This window comes from Diaphorina citri, unplaced genomic scaffold (assembly GCF_000475195.1).
Source record: "Diaphorina citri unplaced genomic scaffold, Diaci psyllid genome assembly version 1.1 scaffold427, whole genome shotgun sequence".
In the NCBI taxonomy this organism is placed as follows: Eukaryota; Metazoa; Arthropoda; class Insecta; order Hemiptera; family Psyllidae; genus Diaphorina; species Diaphorina citri.
In genome coordinates this window covers 151119-167628 of record NW_007377862.1, presented here as the reverse complement: position 1 = coordinate 167628, position 16510 = coordinate 151119, and the positions used below count along the sequence as shown (strand labels likewise).

The 16510-nt window shown below is 41.4% G+C and overlaps 1 protein-coding gene and 1 non-coding gene across 2 annotated transcripts; one reads left to right on the top strand and one right to left on the bottom strand.

The window, feature by feature from the left end:
* Positions 1-190: 190 nt before the first annotated feature.
* LOC103508723 (protein wings apart-like) lies at positions 191-15831 on the top strand. The gene is made up of 13 exons (XM_008473295.3): positions 191-779; positions 830-838; positions 1590-1998; positions 3286-3551; positions 4517-4765; positions 5326-5574; positions 6939-7154; positions 7837-8059; positions 10903-11118; positions 11878-12116; positions 12709-12789; positions 14275-14376; positions 14979-15831. Exons 1-13 carry the CDS (start codon positions 558-560, stop codon positions 15141-15143), a joined length of 2646 nt encoding a protein of 881 aa, XP_008471517.1. The 5' UTR covers positions 191-557; the 3' UTR covers positions 15144-15831.
* On the bottom strand, positions 13851-13923 carry Trnat-cgu. Its single transcript has one exon. It is a non-coding gene; the product is annotated as a tRNA-Thr (tRNA).
* Positions 15832-16510: the final 679 nt, after the last annotated feature.

Below are 16510 nucleotides of genomic sequence, written 5' to 3'. Positions count from 1 at the left end.
ATCTGACTTTTTTTTTTTTTTGCAATTTGCAAAATTTAATTACTTTTTTCCGCCTACGTGTTGAAAAAAGAAAAGACTTTTGACCACCCTGTATATTTTTTTGGCTTCACTTTTATTTTGATCCTTCCCTTTTATCCTCAGTAAGCTGACCTCCTTGTAGATTGAAGGAAATTCAAAATGGCCGCCGAATGGAAAGTAAAAAAAATGGAAATGTTTGTAAACTTGTGGTTCGATCTGACTTTTTTTTTGCAATTTGCAAAATTTAATTACCTACTTTTTTCGCTTTTAAATTTTAAATGACCAAGTTTTAATTAATTCTCTGTAGTACGACAGTTTTATTTATTACTTACAGCTGTACATGTTCGTTATTGTTGTTTTTAGTGGTTGAGTGATTCGTGTTTCATGTTCTCTTCTCTCTTTGCTAATGATAAGTCAGTTAACAGATTTTACCTTTACTGATAAATTTGCTCAATGATAAAACTGAACACATACCTGCGGACGTTATTGTACTCCAGGTAGTTCATATGTGATGTAACAGAAGTTTTTATGAGAACACAATGTCTGCAAAGACAGGAAAACAAGCCTATGGGCGAGGGAAATATTCGTACAATCCTAGTGCCCTTAATGCCAATATCCAGTTTGACAACTTACTCTGTGAGAACAAACCTTCAGCAGCTAAATCATCAGGTACCATAGGAAAATGGGGTGTTGTATCATACACCTCTATCAGGAGTGCTAACACAGGATCCAAGTTTACTGTTGGTAAGTTAACTACCTATATTCCATTCCTACCGAAATTCCTGTTTTACTCTGTTGAAGACATTACCAGGCAAAACCAGTAAGTGGGACTTTTTTTCTTTTTTAATTTGTATTTATTAAAGTGAATAAATGGGATTGATTTGTATGTATTATGGGGTACTTGGTCTTCTTTGAAACGTTTGTCATGAAGGTTATTTTTTTTTTTATTTATTTATTATTATTATTTTTTTTTTCATACATCTCGACCGTAGCTTAGCATCGCATTTATTGACACTTATATGTTTACTTATGCTTATTTCACTCTTTTAACTGTTAGAAGAAAAACAGTGATATGTATTTTGTGAGGACAGGCTAGCAGAAAGCCAGCCATTCCAACAACAAACCTAATCTGTTTAGGATAAAATCCGCCCCGGGCTGAAATCGAACCCGCGACCTAGCGCTTGCAAAGGCATTCGTGCTACTCTCCAAGCTAACAAGGCTGGCTGTTCGAATTGATATCGAAGTATTAAGTACCTAGTATTAGTATTAGTATAAACAGTGCTTTATTTTATTTATATTTTTTAACAGTAGGTACCTACAATAGGTATTGGGTACAATAGTGATAAATACAATAATATCAGTAAGGGAGTGCCTACCTAGATGTAGTCACTTAATGGTTGGGGCCACGAACCAAGCCGAAACCAGACTCAAGTTCAACCCCCAGACCAGGCAACCCCCCGGCTGATTACAGAGTCTCAGCCAAATAGTCCACCCAGTCCGGGAATCAAACCCAAGAAGTACACTCATACTCAGCCTTGTGAGAATAACCCACCACTGTTGTTATCCCTCAGGAGCCAGAACCAGAAGCAGCTCTCGACCCCGACCGGGAATCCCTACTGCGCGTCCTTGAAAGTGACGACGAGGAAGAGCCCGAACCCGCGGTCCCTGAACTACCAGTCCCTCCTGAACCCGCTGCTCCAGCCCAGCCTCCCTTACTTAAAGTTCCGCCCCTGATTATCTCGAAGAATTTCAAGCACGTCGCTCAGGCTGAATGGTCAGATTCGGACGGTAGCGATTCCGTGCCTGCAGAAAGCGTGGAAAGTTCTGTGGAGAATTCTGAGCCGGTGGAGAGTTCTGAGAATGCTGAGGTTGATTTGCCGAGTAGTCAGTCGTCGGAGCCTGCAAGTCAGGAGGTGGAGGAGACCAAGGAAGACTCGCAGACGGCTGTGGAGACCGGCAAATCGTATCAGACGAGGAAAGGTGAGTTGAATGTGAATGTGTTTAGGAAATTTAATACCCAAGTAATATTGAAGGAAGTTAGTTCCGAGTTTTAGGGTGGATTTCAGGAATATTTTTTCAGTCCCTAGAAGGCCTGTTAAGTTCCATTTGATTTGTATAGGCTTCACAGAACAGGCTAATAGGCTGTTGGGAGCTAAAAAGAAGGTTGGTGAAACCCACCATTAACCTTTTAAGTCGACCATTTAGGATTTGGTTTGAACCTTTTCTGCGATGAATTTTTACGGGTTTCCAAGGAAATTGAGGACATTCTCTCACCCCATAAAGTAAAAGGCTTTTTTTTTTCACTCAAACCTTCATTTAGCATCGTTGTTGTAGCGGCTTTAGCTGTAGCCGACTGGTGATGGCAGAATAAAGAAAAGATCACTTTTTTTTTTGCCATACACTGGTTTGGTGGTCTCTAGCCATCTTTAATTGGCTAGTCCTGACTTCTTCATTCTTCTTCCTGGGCTTCATTCAGCAGGCTAGACTCGCAGACGGCTGTGGAGACCGGCAAATCGTATCAGACGAGGAAAGGTGAGTTGAATGTGAATGTGTTTAGGAAATTTAATACCTAATATTGAAGGAAGTTAGTTCCGAGTTTTAGGGTGGATTTCAGGAATATTTTTTCAGTCCCTAGAGGGCCTGTTAAGCTAACAGCCTGTTATGTTTCATTTCATGTGATTTTTATATGCGTAACTTAAGGTAACAGGCTGTTACGGGCTAAAAAATGGTTGGTGAAGCCCATCATTAACCTTTTAATTCGACCATTTTAGATTTGGTTTGTTTGTTCGGCGATTAATCTTTTATGGGTTTCCAAGGAAATTGAGGAAAATATTCTCATTCGATTTTAGGCCAATCGTGGATTTTTGGGAACCCCATAAAGTAAAAGGCTTTTTTTCGCCCAAACCTTCATTCAGCATTGTTGTTGCAACGGCTTCAGCTGTAGCCGACTGGTGATGGCAGAATAAAGAAAAGATCACTTTTTTTTTTTTTTTTTTTTTTTTTTTTTTTTTTTTTGCCATACACTGGTTTGGTGGTCTCTAGCCATGTTTAATCGGCTCGTCCTGACTTCTTCATTCTTCTTCCTGGGCTTCATTCAGCATTGACAACCAACACTAATCCTCTTTCTGTATATTGCAGGTAGCATATTCAAGTCGCGCTTTTATTTCTTAGGGAGTCAACGGATTGAGTCCCACTGACCCCCTTTTTTTACGAGTTGAGTCCCGATAGTTTTGGGTTCAACGTTCCAACGTTCTCTGTGTATTGCAGGCAGCATATTCAAGTCCCGCGCCGCGTCCGGGGGTAACAAAAAGCGCCTCGCCCTGTACAAACACAAGTGGATCGATGACAAAGACAATCCGAGTAACAAGGACAAAGAAGCTGGCAAGGGCGCAACGGAGGGTACGGGAGAAACGGTGGATGAAGCGGTGCTCAGCGATTTGAAACGGGTGACACGGCAAACGTCGGCGGATAAGTTTAGCGAGGAAGAGTTTGACGACGTCACCGGAGTCACGTGTCCTAAGAAAGCCAAGAAGGTAAAGTGGGTTTCTGCTGATTTTTACTTTCCCTTAGAGAAACGGTGGATGAAGCGGTGCTCAGCGATTTGAAACGGGTGACACGACAAACGTCGGCGGATAAGTTTAGCGAGGAAGAGTTTGATGACGTCACCGGAGTCACGTGTCCTAAGAAAGCCAAGAAGGTAATGTGGGTTTTGCTGATTTTTACTTTCCCTTATCCCTTATCCGTAGCAAAATTCCGATCATTAACAGGACATGACTGCTTGTCAGAGCACCTCCACAGAATTGGCTGTGCTGACTCCCCAATATGCCCATTATGCTCACATCAATCACCCATGAATGCAGCACACTTAATTACTTGCCCTGCCGTGGAAGCCAGCAATGATATTGTAGGAAAATATTGGGACGCGCATAGGAAAATGACATAATAATCAATTCCTTTGCATTAGTAAACAACAACAACTTTCCCTTATCCTATAAAAATTAAAGTAATGTGATTAAGTGAAGTTTTTGGTGGTCAGATTTTGCTGCCAAAACATGTTTTGAGGCCCCTAGTTTTTTTTCTCTCTCTCTCTCTCTCTCTCTCTCTCTCTCTCTCTCTCTCTCTCTCTCTCTCTCTCTCAATAGTAATATTTCTTGATCCAAACTGTTGCAAATGTCAACCTCAAAGCTATGTATAAATTTTCCCGTCACCACGGGGACTTGGATACATATCAGCTTCCTTTGTATTACGATTTCCCGAAGCTCTTTTCTCGGACTTTTTTTTTTATTTTTATTAGTCCAAATTTTTGGGAGAATTTTTTGAATCCAATCAAAATCTGAACAGGAACAAAAATTTATTTCTAGTGAAACTCAGAGCCCTTCCACAATTTCTCGATTGTTTTTTCCCCCCATGGGTTTAGTTACTTCTTTGTATTGTAATATCTTAGTACAATATTATTTCTAATCTCATCTCTCCTCTCTCCCCTCCCCCCCTCCCACAGTTCTACACGGTAGTAAAGAACGTCAAGAAAGTTCATCAACTCCAGGAGTCCGGGGAATTCCAGGAATTCAACGACGATGTCGAGTACATCCTGGACGCCCTACAGGAGCGGAACCCTATAGGCACCCGGTGTCTATCGGCCATCACTTTGGCCTCCAAATGTATGGCGCCGGCCTTCCGGATGCATCTGCGGGCCCATGGCACTGTGGCCAAGTTCTTCAAGGCCCTCCAGGATGCGGCCAAAGATCAGGTAAAATAAACTCATACCATTATTTAATCAAGCAAGGAAGCCTCGTTACCTTGGAGGGTCGCGCACCTACTTTATAAAGCGTTAGATTCGTATAAGCTAGGGCTGATTACGATTACCCCTACACCTAAGCGTTGGAGTGGGCTTTTTGTTTAGGTATAGAGTTATAAGCGCTATGTCGCGGGTTTGATTCCGACCCGAGGCAGATTTTATCCAAACCAGATGAAGCTCGTCCGCGGAACGTCTGGCTTTCTCCCTATCCTGTCTACCTTCTTTCTTCGCTTTCGGGACGATAAGACCTCTGTATTTACACTTCCCTCTATAAACGCAATATGTTCAAAGTTTAAATAAACTTGATAATTTTTTCCTTGCTTGTCTGTTTTTACCCTTGTTTCTCAGACCTCTCGAATGTTTTTTGTTTCTGATTTTGATGAAACTTGGTATCTATCAAAATGGATTTTTTTTTTCTTTTGAGTAAGGCGTTTGAACCTTTGAACTTAAAAAAAAGGATAAAAACTCATATGTACTTACTCAATCATGTCTCCTGTTCTGTGTGTTCTCAGAGTCTGGGTATGTGTACAGCCACCGTGATGTTCGTGCTAAGTCAGGACCGTCTCAATATGGATTTGGACCGGGACTGTTTGGAACTGATGCTCAATCTACTCGAATCCGATACCTCTCATAAGAACGCTCTGGATGATTGTGGCCTGTCGGATACACAACTACACAAGACGAGGACCCGAGTGCGGGAACTGTGTGCGGAGATACAAAGCCAGGGACACGCCAAACATTTGAACCTGGACAATATCACCGTGAGTAGCCTTTGCATTTTAAAATAAAGTTGAAAATAGAATTGCTGGCTGGGGGACTTTGAACAGGGGGTAGACTTTCCCTGTCGCGTATAATATCTCTAGTAGCGCGGTCAAACTTTCTTGACTTGGCGGGGCGGAGCGCTACCGCGCTCCTTAATAAAATATTTTCTTTCTTACTTTCATCTCACAGATCTTCCAGACTGCGAGAACGTGCCCTTAGGAATAGCAGCAACACATACACAGAAGTTCCAGAATCCTACGTTGAGACTGAACCCACGAATCTGAGCAATGTAAAAGAAGAAGAGGAACTACCAGATGAAGTAGGAGACAATGAAGATCTCACACAACTGAACCAAGATGCCGATAAGCTACTCACGGAGACCTACACCAACTTTGATCAAATCACCAACAAGCTGATTATTAAGAAGGAATATCACCGTGAGTAGCCTTTGCATTTTAAAATAAAGTTGTAAATAGAATTGCTGGCTGGGGGACTTTGAACAGGGGGTAGACCAGCCTAGTCTGGCTGGGGGCTTTAAACAGGGAGTGGACCAGCTTAGTCTGGCTGGGAGACTTTAAACAGGGAGTAGACCAGCTTAGTCTGGCGGGGGACTTCAAACAGGGAGTAGAGCAGCTTAGTCTGGCTGGGAGACTTTAAACAGGGAGTAGACCGGCTTAGTCTGGCTGGGAGACTTTAAACAGGGAGTAGACCAGCTTAGTCTGGCCGGGGACTTCAATCAGGGAGTAGACCAGCTTAGTCTGGCGGGGGACTTCAATCAGGGAGTAGACCAGCTTAGTCTGGATAGGGAACTTTAAACAAGGGTTAGACCAGCTTAGTCTGGCTGGGAGACTTTAAACAGGGAGTAGACCAGCTTAGTCTGGCGAGGGACTTCAAACAGGGAGTAGACCAGCTTACTCTGGATAGGGAACTTTGAACAAGGGTTAAACCAGCTTGGTCTTGCTGGGAGGCTTTAAACACGAAATTTCCCTTGCTAAAGAAATAGGAAAGCTTGAATGCGAAAGGCATCTTTTTGTAAAATGTTTGGAGCCAAAACCAAATGTCAGCCCAAAGCAATCACCTAGGGCTGATTGAGACGCTGACAAATCGCCTCTAAAGACCTAATACGGACCTTTTCTCTGGCTGAGTTTTACAACTCACTTCACGCCTAGTATTAAGATTAGGTATTTCTTATTTGTTTCACAGGTCGGTCACACCAAATGTCAGCCCAAAGCAATCACCTAGGGCTGATTGAGACGCTGACAAATCGCCTCTAAAGACCTCATACGGACCTTTTCTCTGGTTGAGTTTTACAACTCACTTCACGCCTAGTATTAAGATTAGGTATTTCTTATTTGTTTCACAGGTCGGTCATCTAGCCATGGAAACTCTTCTATCTCTCACATCCAAACGAGCAGGAGAGTGGTTCAAAGAGGAACTTAGAGAATTGGGCGGTCTAGAACACATTATCCTAACCATAGTAGATTGCTGTAAACTAGTAGACGACACGGTCAATGCTTGGTCTCCACCTCTACTCGAGAAGATTAGAAAAGTTGACAGGTGTTTGCGAGTATTAGAAAATGTAAGTAGAACTATAAGTAGAGAATTAGAACACATTATCCTAACCATAGTAGATTGCTGTAAACTAGTATTGCATATTATTATTCTACGTAAAATATTATGTAGAATAATAATATGCAATAAAAAATTGGGGTTCTCATTTGAAATTCCAAAGTTGGTACCAAGTTCGCGGTTTTCGCGAACAAGTTCCCGAATTTCAATATTACCAAAAAGTTCTTTGCAAAAATCAAAGAGATACGGTTTTTTTTTTCTCTCGAAAACTCCAACAGATCCGGAGCAATTTGAGTGGGTCATAGATTGGTGGACACCCTGTATAAGACCTTGGTTAGACTGCGGGGGAAAAAGGGACTTTTCAGTCCTATCCAAACTAGGTATATTCTATTCTATTATAAACCTAGCCCCTTGATAAATGGAGTGTGCCTGAAGGCATGTGATGTGTTCCAATCCACTTGAGCCTACAAGGACATTTTATGTCGCTCGCGAAAAAATCGTGTCGTGTAAGTGAGAACACTCTGATTTAACTTACGTTACCTACAGGACATTCGGAAAAAAATCGGATGAAACTCACGACAAGTGGGAACAGGCCTTAACACCACTTATCTTTGGTTTCCCTTGGGAGATTGACCTAATTGCCAAGTTCCTGACGTTTGAAAACAACAAACAACAACTCTTTGTTTTCCCAGGTTACCTTCCAGAACGAGGAGAACAAGTCCTACCTGCTCAAATACAAGGACGGCATACTGGGTGAGACATTGTGTCGTCTGTACAAGGTATGCGACTATGAGATCCCCCTGTATCCCACGAGCAATATGGCAGACAAAGACAGTACGGGCGCCATTCTACGCGAGTGTCTACTGGCTAATCTGAAAGTGCTCATTAATCTGACGCATGACTTCAAAGATGCGCGTAAGTACCTATTACTCGATCGTCTTTTTTTAGTGTGTGTGTGTGTATGTGTGTGTGTGTGTGTGTGTGTGTGTGTGTGTGTGTGTGTGTGTGTGTGTGTGTGTGTGTGTGTGTGTGTGTGTGTGTGTGTGTGTGTGTGTGTGTGTGTGTGTGTGTGTGTGTGTGTGTGTGTGTGTGTGTGTGTGTGTGTGTGTGTGTGTGTGTGTGTGTGTGTGTGTGTGTGTGTGTGTGTGTGTGTGTGTGTGTGTGTGTGTGTGTGTGTGTGTGTGTGTGTGTGTGTGTGTGTGTGTGTGTGTGTGTGTGTGTGTGTGTGTGTGTGTGTGTGTGTGTGTGTGTGTGTGTGTGTGTGTGTGTGTGTGTGTGTGTGTGAGTATTTTTGAGTTTTGAAAAGCACCTGGGATTCGAGCGGTTTCTCCTCATTGCAAATAATTTTTAAGGGGGGGGTGGAGGGGGGAATAAAAAAAAAAAAAAAAAAAAAAAAAAAAAAAATGTGGAGATAATTTGGTGGATGAACAAAGGGACGAATATTTCCACGATAATTTTCTAACAGTCTAATTTTGATGAATAATTTCATTGAAATCATCAAAAGCGTTTCATGAAAATCATTTTCTTTTTCTGCTAGTCATACTGTTATAGAGGTGATTTTACTATTTCAGCCTGGTATCCTTTCTATGACCCATTTTATCCCGATGATTTATTTAATATATGTACTTACCTTACTTGATCGTTCTATTTTGTGAGTAGTTGCTTGTTGAATAGTAGTCTGGCTGGGAGACTTTAAACAGGGAGTAGACCAGCTTAGTCTGGCTGGGAGACTTTAAACAGGGAGTAGACCAGCTTAGTCTGGATAGGGAACTTTAAACAAGGGTTAGACCAGCTTGGTCTTGCTGGGAGACTTTAAACACGAAATTTCCCATGCTAAAGAAATAGGAAAGCTTGAATGCGAAAAGCATCTATTTGTAAAATGTTTGGAGCCAAAACCAAATGTCAGCCCAAAGCAATCACCTAGGGCTGATTGAGACGCTGACAAATCGCCTCTAAAGACCTCATACGGACCTTTTCTCTGGCTGAGTTTTACAACTCACTTCACGCCTAGTATTAAGATTAGGTATTTCTTATTTGTTTCACAGGTCGGTCATCTAGCCATGGAAACTCTTCTATCTCTCACATCCAAACGAGCAGGAGAGTGGTTCAAAGAGGAACTTAGAGAATTGGGCGGTCTAGAACACATTATCCTAACCATAGTAGATTGCTGTAAACTAGTAGACGACACGGTCAATGCTTGGTCTCCACCTCTACTCGAGAAGATTAGAAAAGTCGACAGGTGTTTGCGAGTATTAGAAAATGTAAGTAGAACTATAAGTAGAGAATTAGAACACATTAATTAAGGTATATTCTATTCTAAACCTAGCCCCTTGACAAATGGAGTGTGCCTGAAGGCATGTGATGTGTTCCAATTCACTCGAGCCTACAAGGACATTTTATGTCGCTCGGGAAAAAAATCGTGTCGTGTAAGTATGAACACTCTCATTTAACTTACGTTACCTACAGGACATTCGGAAAAAAATCGGATAAAACTCACGACAAGTGGGAACGGGCCTTAACACCACTTATCTTTGGTTTCCCTTGGGAGAATGACCTAATTGCAAACGTCACACATCTTTGAACTCTTTCATTAGAACGGAAAATAAAAATTGAATTTTCGACCTTTTACATTTATTTTTTCGGAGTTTTGACCTGAGATTTGGATTTTTCCCAACTTTTTATATAGGAATCGACCAATTATTTATAATTTTTACCCATTTGCAACTGCTCCATTGCCAAGTTCCTGACGTTTGAAAACAACAAACAACTCTTTGTTTTCCCAGGTTACCTTCCAGAATGAGGAGAACAAGTCCTACCTGCTCAAATACAAGGACGGCATACTGGGTGAGACATTGTGTCGTCTGTACAAGGTATGCGACTATGAGATCCCCCTGTATCCCACGAGCAATATGGCAGACAAAGACAGTACGGGCGCCATTCTACGCGAGTGTCTACTGGCTAATCTGAAAGTGCTCATTAATCTGACGCATGACTTCAAGGATGCGCGTAAGTATTTGTTCTGTAGTGGTTAAGACGCTCGCCTGGTAAACAGGAGGGCTTGGGTTGAATCCCAGCCGGATATGGAATTTTATCTTCAAAATATTTGGAAATTTGACCAAAATAATAAATAAAAACAGTAAGAATAATGTTAATACATAGGATGTCTAACATAAAGACGCTCGCCTGGTAAACAGGAGGGCTTGGGTTGAATCCCAGCCGGATATGGAATTTTATCTTCAAAATATTTGGGAATTTGACCAAAATAATAAATAAAAACGGTAAGAATAATGTTAATACATAGGATGTCTAATATAAACCTAAGACGCTCGCCTGGTAAACAGGAGGGCTTGGGTTGAATCCCAGCCGGATATGGAATTTTATCTTCAAAATATTTGGGAATTTGACCACAATAATAGTAGCAGCCTACTGCTGGAGTAAAGGGACTTTTCAGTCCTATGCAAACAGTAGAAATAAGCACTATTATTCACGAGTCTAATATAAACCTAACAAATAATGTTTCTAAACTTCGTGAGCCCCTAATATGCTTATGAAAAGGATTTCTGAGGACAGCTCAGATATTTAATCTCTTTCTTGATTTCACAGCGGCCAATTCGTCACTCCTCGGTGGTAAGTTCGGCATAGCAGAGTCCTCGCTTCACATCCTGCTGCAAATCCCGCAACACATTCCTCCCTAATATGCTTATGAAAAGGATTTCTGAGGACAGCTCAGATATTTAATCTCGTTCTTGATTTCACAGCGGCCAATTCGTCACTCCTGGGTGGTAAGTTCGGCATAGCAGAGTCCTCGCTTCACATCCTGCTGCAAATCCCCCAACACATTCCCGAGGAGGAGAGGTTTGACCTGTCAGTCCTGGCCTTACTGCTTCTCATTAACCTGGTGGAGTCTAATGAGTCCAACAGAGCAGCTCTTATCCACGCCAAGGCCCCGTCAGACACTGAAAATATATTCGGAGGTAAGTTGTGCACCTAATTTTATTTAGAAATAATTTGGTGGATGATAAAGGGACATTTTTTTTCCACGATAATTATCTAACAGTCTAATTTTGAAAAATAATTTCATTGAAATCATCAAAAGCGTTTCATGAAAATCATTTTCTTTTTCTGCTGGTCATACTGTTATAGAGGTGATTTTCCTATTTCAGCCTGGTATCCTTTCTATGACCCAACTTGATCGTTCTATTTTGTGAGTTGTTGCTTGTTGAATAGGTAAAAGATCAACGTGAGATCAAAGGTTTAATTACATAGACTATTTTTTTAAATGAAATTTGGGGTGTAATCAGTTTCCTTCACAGTACGATTTTTGGACGAGGTTCTTTTCTCGGATATTTTTTTACTTTTTTTTTGTCTACGTTTTCTAGAGATTTTCTTTGAATCCAAGTAAAATCTGAACAGTACTAAATACTCATTTATTTCTAGTGAAACTAAGAGCCCATCCAGAATTTCTCGATTTTTGATTCATTCTTTTTCATTCGCTATTTTGTCATGGGTCGCTAGCGCTACTCATTTCTAGTTACTTCTGTGTATTGTAATATTGATGTTTTAGCAGCTTAAGCTTTCGCCGAATGGTAACGGCAAATTGTAATTTTTTTAACATCTTAGTATAGTATTATTTCTAATTTCGTTTCTCCTCTCTCCCCTCCCTCCCAATTGTAATATCTTTGTACAATATTATTTCTAATCTCCTCTCTCCCCTCCTCCTCAGTTCTACACAGTGGTAAAGAACGTCAAGAAAGTTCATCAACTCCAGGAGTCCGGGGAATTCCAGGAATTCAACGACGATGTCGAGTACATCCTGGACGCCCTACAGGAGCGGAACCCTATAGGCACCCGGTGTCTATCGGCCATCACTTTGGCCTCCAAATGTATGGCGCCGGCCTTCCGGATGCATTTGCGGGCCCATGGCACTGTGGCCAAGTTCTTCAAGGCCCTCCAGGATGCGGCCAAAGATCAGGTAAAATAAATTCTTGTAATTATTCAATCAATCAAACTCGTATATCAAACTTTGGGAGACGGATAAAAAAATCAAACTATTTCAAGGCAGTCTTAGCTTGGTGATTAGCGCGGCTGCCTTATAAGTGCTAGGTCACGGGTTCGATTTTGGGTTGGGAGCAGACTTTAGGTATCCAAAAGAGATGAAGTTCGTTCTCGGAACGTCTGGCTTTCTCCTTATCCTGTCTTCCTTCTTTCTTCGATTTTGGGATCATAAAACCTCGGTTGTTACAGTTCCCTTTGTACTGGAAAAATAACTCTCTTTACAATCGCAGGAGGCTCCAAGTTTTAACTTGATGATTTTTCTTTAATCTTTTCTGTTTTTACGGCCTTTCTGAAAACAAACCTATAAGGATTTTATTATTATTATTATTAACTTGCGCTGAGCTGCCTTTTTCCGTAAGGTTTTTCAAAGCTTTTACGATTTTATTCCGAACGACAAGTGAACGGGCTTTTAGGAGTTCAATGACTTAACATTTTGTTTAGGAAAGCATCGCATTTATTGTTGGTTTGTTTCACTCATCTTGGTTTGTTTTGAATTCACAGTGTTACAGAAAGCAGGAAGACACATGGAGCATACGTTCATTGCAGCCTACGTTGCCGTCCTTCTAGGTTATCTCATCTTAGACAATAAGGTACGTAACACCATAGTAACACAGTAATATCTAAATATGAAAATAACTTTTACTCTTCACTGTGAAGAGTAAAAGTTATTTTCATATTTAGATAATATTTAAAATGAACCTTCACAAAGTTACTGAGTCTACCATCAACACAGTAATATCTTGTTCTAACGATGTAATACATATGAGAAAGCCAGCCGTTCCGTGAACAAACCTTATTTGTTTGGGGGAAAGTCAGCCCCGGGAGGTAATCGAATCCGCGACCCAGCGCTCACAAGGTATACGCTCTACCCTCAAAGCTAACTGGGCTGGATTGCCATTAATGAATAGTAACACAGTAATATCTTGTTCTAACGATGTAATACATATGAGAAAGCCAGCCGTTCCGTGAACAAACCTTATTTGTTTGGGGGGGAAGTCAGCCCCGGGAGGTAATCGAATACGCGACCTAGCGCTCACAAGGTATACGCTCTACCCTCAAAGCTAACTGGGCTGGATTGCCATTAATTAAATAGCAATAAAGAACATAGTGGTACGGACATATGCAACGGATGGAAAATGTCAGGATACCTAAACAAATGTTCAACCTCGAGTTGAATGGCCGCAGAAGAAGAGGAAGACCGCGATTGCGGTGGAAGGATATGATCAATACAGAGACATATCCAAAAGAGGACAAAATCCAAACACCATCAATATTCATCAGAAATATAATGATAGAATATGGTGGAGAGGCTTTGTACACAGCCGACCCGTACCCTTGGACGGAACGACTTGAGATTTGATGATGAAAGAACATAGTGTAGTTCTTCCTCCCACCCCAGTATTAGAATAGGGCGGAAATCGAACCCGCGACCTAGCACTTACAAGGCAGGAGCACTACCTTCCAAGCTAATAAAGGCCAGCTTACCATTAATTAAATAGCAAAAAAGAACATAGTGTGTTTTTTTTAAGGTTTGACAGAGGGAACTGTAACTGCTATGGTATTATCGTCCCGAAATCGAAGAGAGAAGGAAGACTGGATAGGAGAAAGCCAGCCGTTCCGAGAACGAATATTATCCCATCAAGATAAAAGCCGCCCCGGGCGGGAATTGAACCCGCGGCCTAGCGCTTACGAGGCGGACGCGCTACCGACTAAGCTAACTAGGCTGGCTTATAGTGTAGTTTAAAACCTTTTCATCCTCCCACCCCAAATCTGGAATAGGGCGGAAATCGAACCCGCGACCAAGCGCTTACCTACAAGGTAGACGCTGCACTGTACCCTACAAGCTAACTAGTCTGGATATAATAATAGTGCTTATTTATACTGCTCGCATAGGACTGAAAAGTCCCTTTACTCCAGCAGTAAGTAGGCTACTACTATTATTGTGGTCAAATTCTCAAATTATATTGAGGATAAAATTCCATACCTCGGCTGGGATTGAACCCACGCCCGCTTGACCTCTACACCACCGAGGTAGGATATATCCGTATTAACCTTCTATGTATTTTTGTTTCCAGGATCATGAAGCCAAAGTCCGTCAATATTTACCCGAGCACAACTTCCAAGATATGATCGGAGTTCTGGACAAATACGTACGCTTTATGAACCTCACCATGGCTGTAAGTATATTGAGTTGTTTCCATATTTTTGTACTAAAGACCTTTGTGTTGGACATTTTTGCCAAATTTCATCTAAATCCCATAAATCGAAAGTGATCGAAAAAAGTGTATCACAGAATTTTTATTTTATAGTGATGAAACGCCTGCTTACATTAGGACTCAGTTAACCTATGTCGTAGCATAGTCAGCATACCCATCTCGTAGTATGTCCCTCATCAGATGGGCGATAAGGGACACAACACTGCCTATTTAGGTGCTGGGTCAACATGAGTACACCAGAAATCCCCTGCGTTTTAGTTAACTTCGTTGAAATCAGGATTTACTTCGTTCTTTCAACAAATAACTAATGAATCATTAGTTAAAAGCTTAGACGTCTTAAAACTTGGAACTTACGGTACTAGTTCAGAAGCCACGACGATGAAAAATTGCTACAAAATGGAGCTGTCATAAATGAGCAGTGACCAGTGTTATAGGGTTAGGTTAAACACAAAAAAAGGAGCTTTCTTTTTCATTGCCGTGTCTTCGAATAATTTCCGAACTTACTTGCCTCAATCAACAGATAAGTAATGAATAATTTCCTTGTGTTTTTCCAATATTCACAGTCGAGTGCCGAAGGGATTCGTGGTCTGAAAGCCACCGAGATGATCATCAAAGCCATGAACCAAAGTGACCAGGAGATGACTCTAAGTCAGGTTAAGAAAGAGGAAACACAAGAGCCTGGATGCTCTAGTGATGGTGCTCTGGATCTGCACATACCTCACTCCTAAATACCTCAGGACATGTCACTTTGAAGACTTGAATGTTTAATGTCAAACTAACTCAAGGCACTTTGAAGATTTGAACGCTTAATGTCAAACTCAAATCAAGATATTTCACTTTGAAGACTTGATTACTTAATGTCAAACTAAAGTTACACTTATAAAGTTTTGACGTTCGCACGCCTCCCGGCATGTTTGCTGAACTCAAGCAACTTTGGGCGTGGATAAAGATTGAACGGGTGACGATTGTGTCGTATAATTCAGGTAACTCTGGACGGCATTTAGGTCTGAGACACGACGCGACGGATAAGTAAGTACCTCACTACATAAGTTTGGATAAAATCATAGAGTTCCTGGCTTTTCGCCCGGATTATTCCAGAGTGAATGCCGTGGTCGAGTAAACCTCTGTGCCAGTTAAACGAAGAATAGCTTTAAATAATGACATTGTATTGTATCCCTTGAAAGCTTTAAGAAAGATGTACAATCGCCCTCTTGAGTGACTAACGTTCGGGCCTCCTACATATCTTATGTTGAAGTATTTTCGTCTTCTGAGCTTGGTCAAAGACTTTATCTGAAAAGTCTTTGAACATTCTCAGACGTTAACAAATCCTTCAACCTCAGATGGTAGACTCGGCGTTTAGAATCCTGATGTGGGACTCTAATAGCGTTCTTATGTTCTGAAACCATATCAATGTCCTAATTTTGACACTGCTTGAACAATGTTCCTTGGCATTATCAAGTTGATAATATCAACATTGTTTTTAGCTTAATTTTATATCTTTTCATGTTCTGAAACCATATCAATGTCCTAATTTTGACACTGCTTGAACAATGTTCCTTGGCATTATCAAGTTGATAATATCAACATTGTTCTTAACTTAATTTTATATCTTTTTCTGAGTACTTTACGGTGAAGTCTTCAAGTTTGAATGGTACCCAACATGATGGTCATCCTATCAAGACTGGCGTTGCTAGTGTTGAAGCTACACTGAGGGCAATAGGATCGTTTGTCTACGAGACCCCACTGTATACAAGGGAAGAGCTGAGTATCTTCTCCCCTGTACGGGTGACACCTAGCCAGTATATCCTCCCCTGGGAGGAGAATTTGAAGTACCAGGTCGTTCTGAAAGCCACTGGAGGAGATGGGAGCTACTCATGGTCCACAAGTCACCCGGAGGTGGCCACAGTCACCCAGAGTGGCCTCGTCAAGACGCTAGGACTCGGTGAAGTCAATATCAGTGCTGCAATGACTAAGAATATTGATAATAGAGACTCGAGTCGTGTTGTTATCACAAAACCCACGAGGCTACAGATTGTAGACCGGTTCAGTTTGGAGGCTGAGGTGGATAAACCTATACATCTCCATGTAGCGCTGT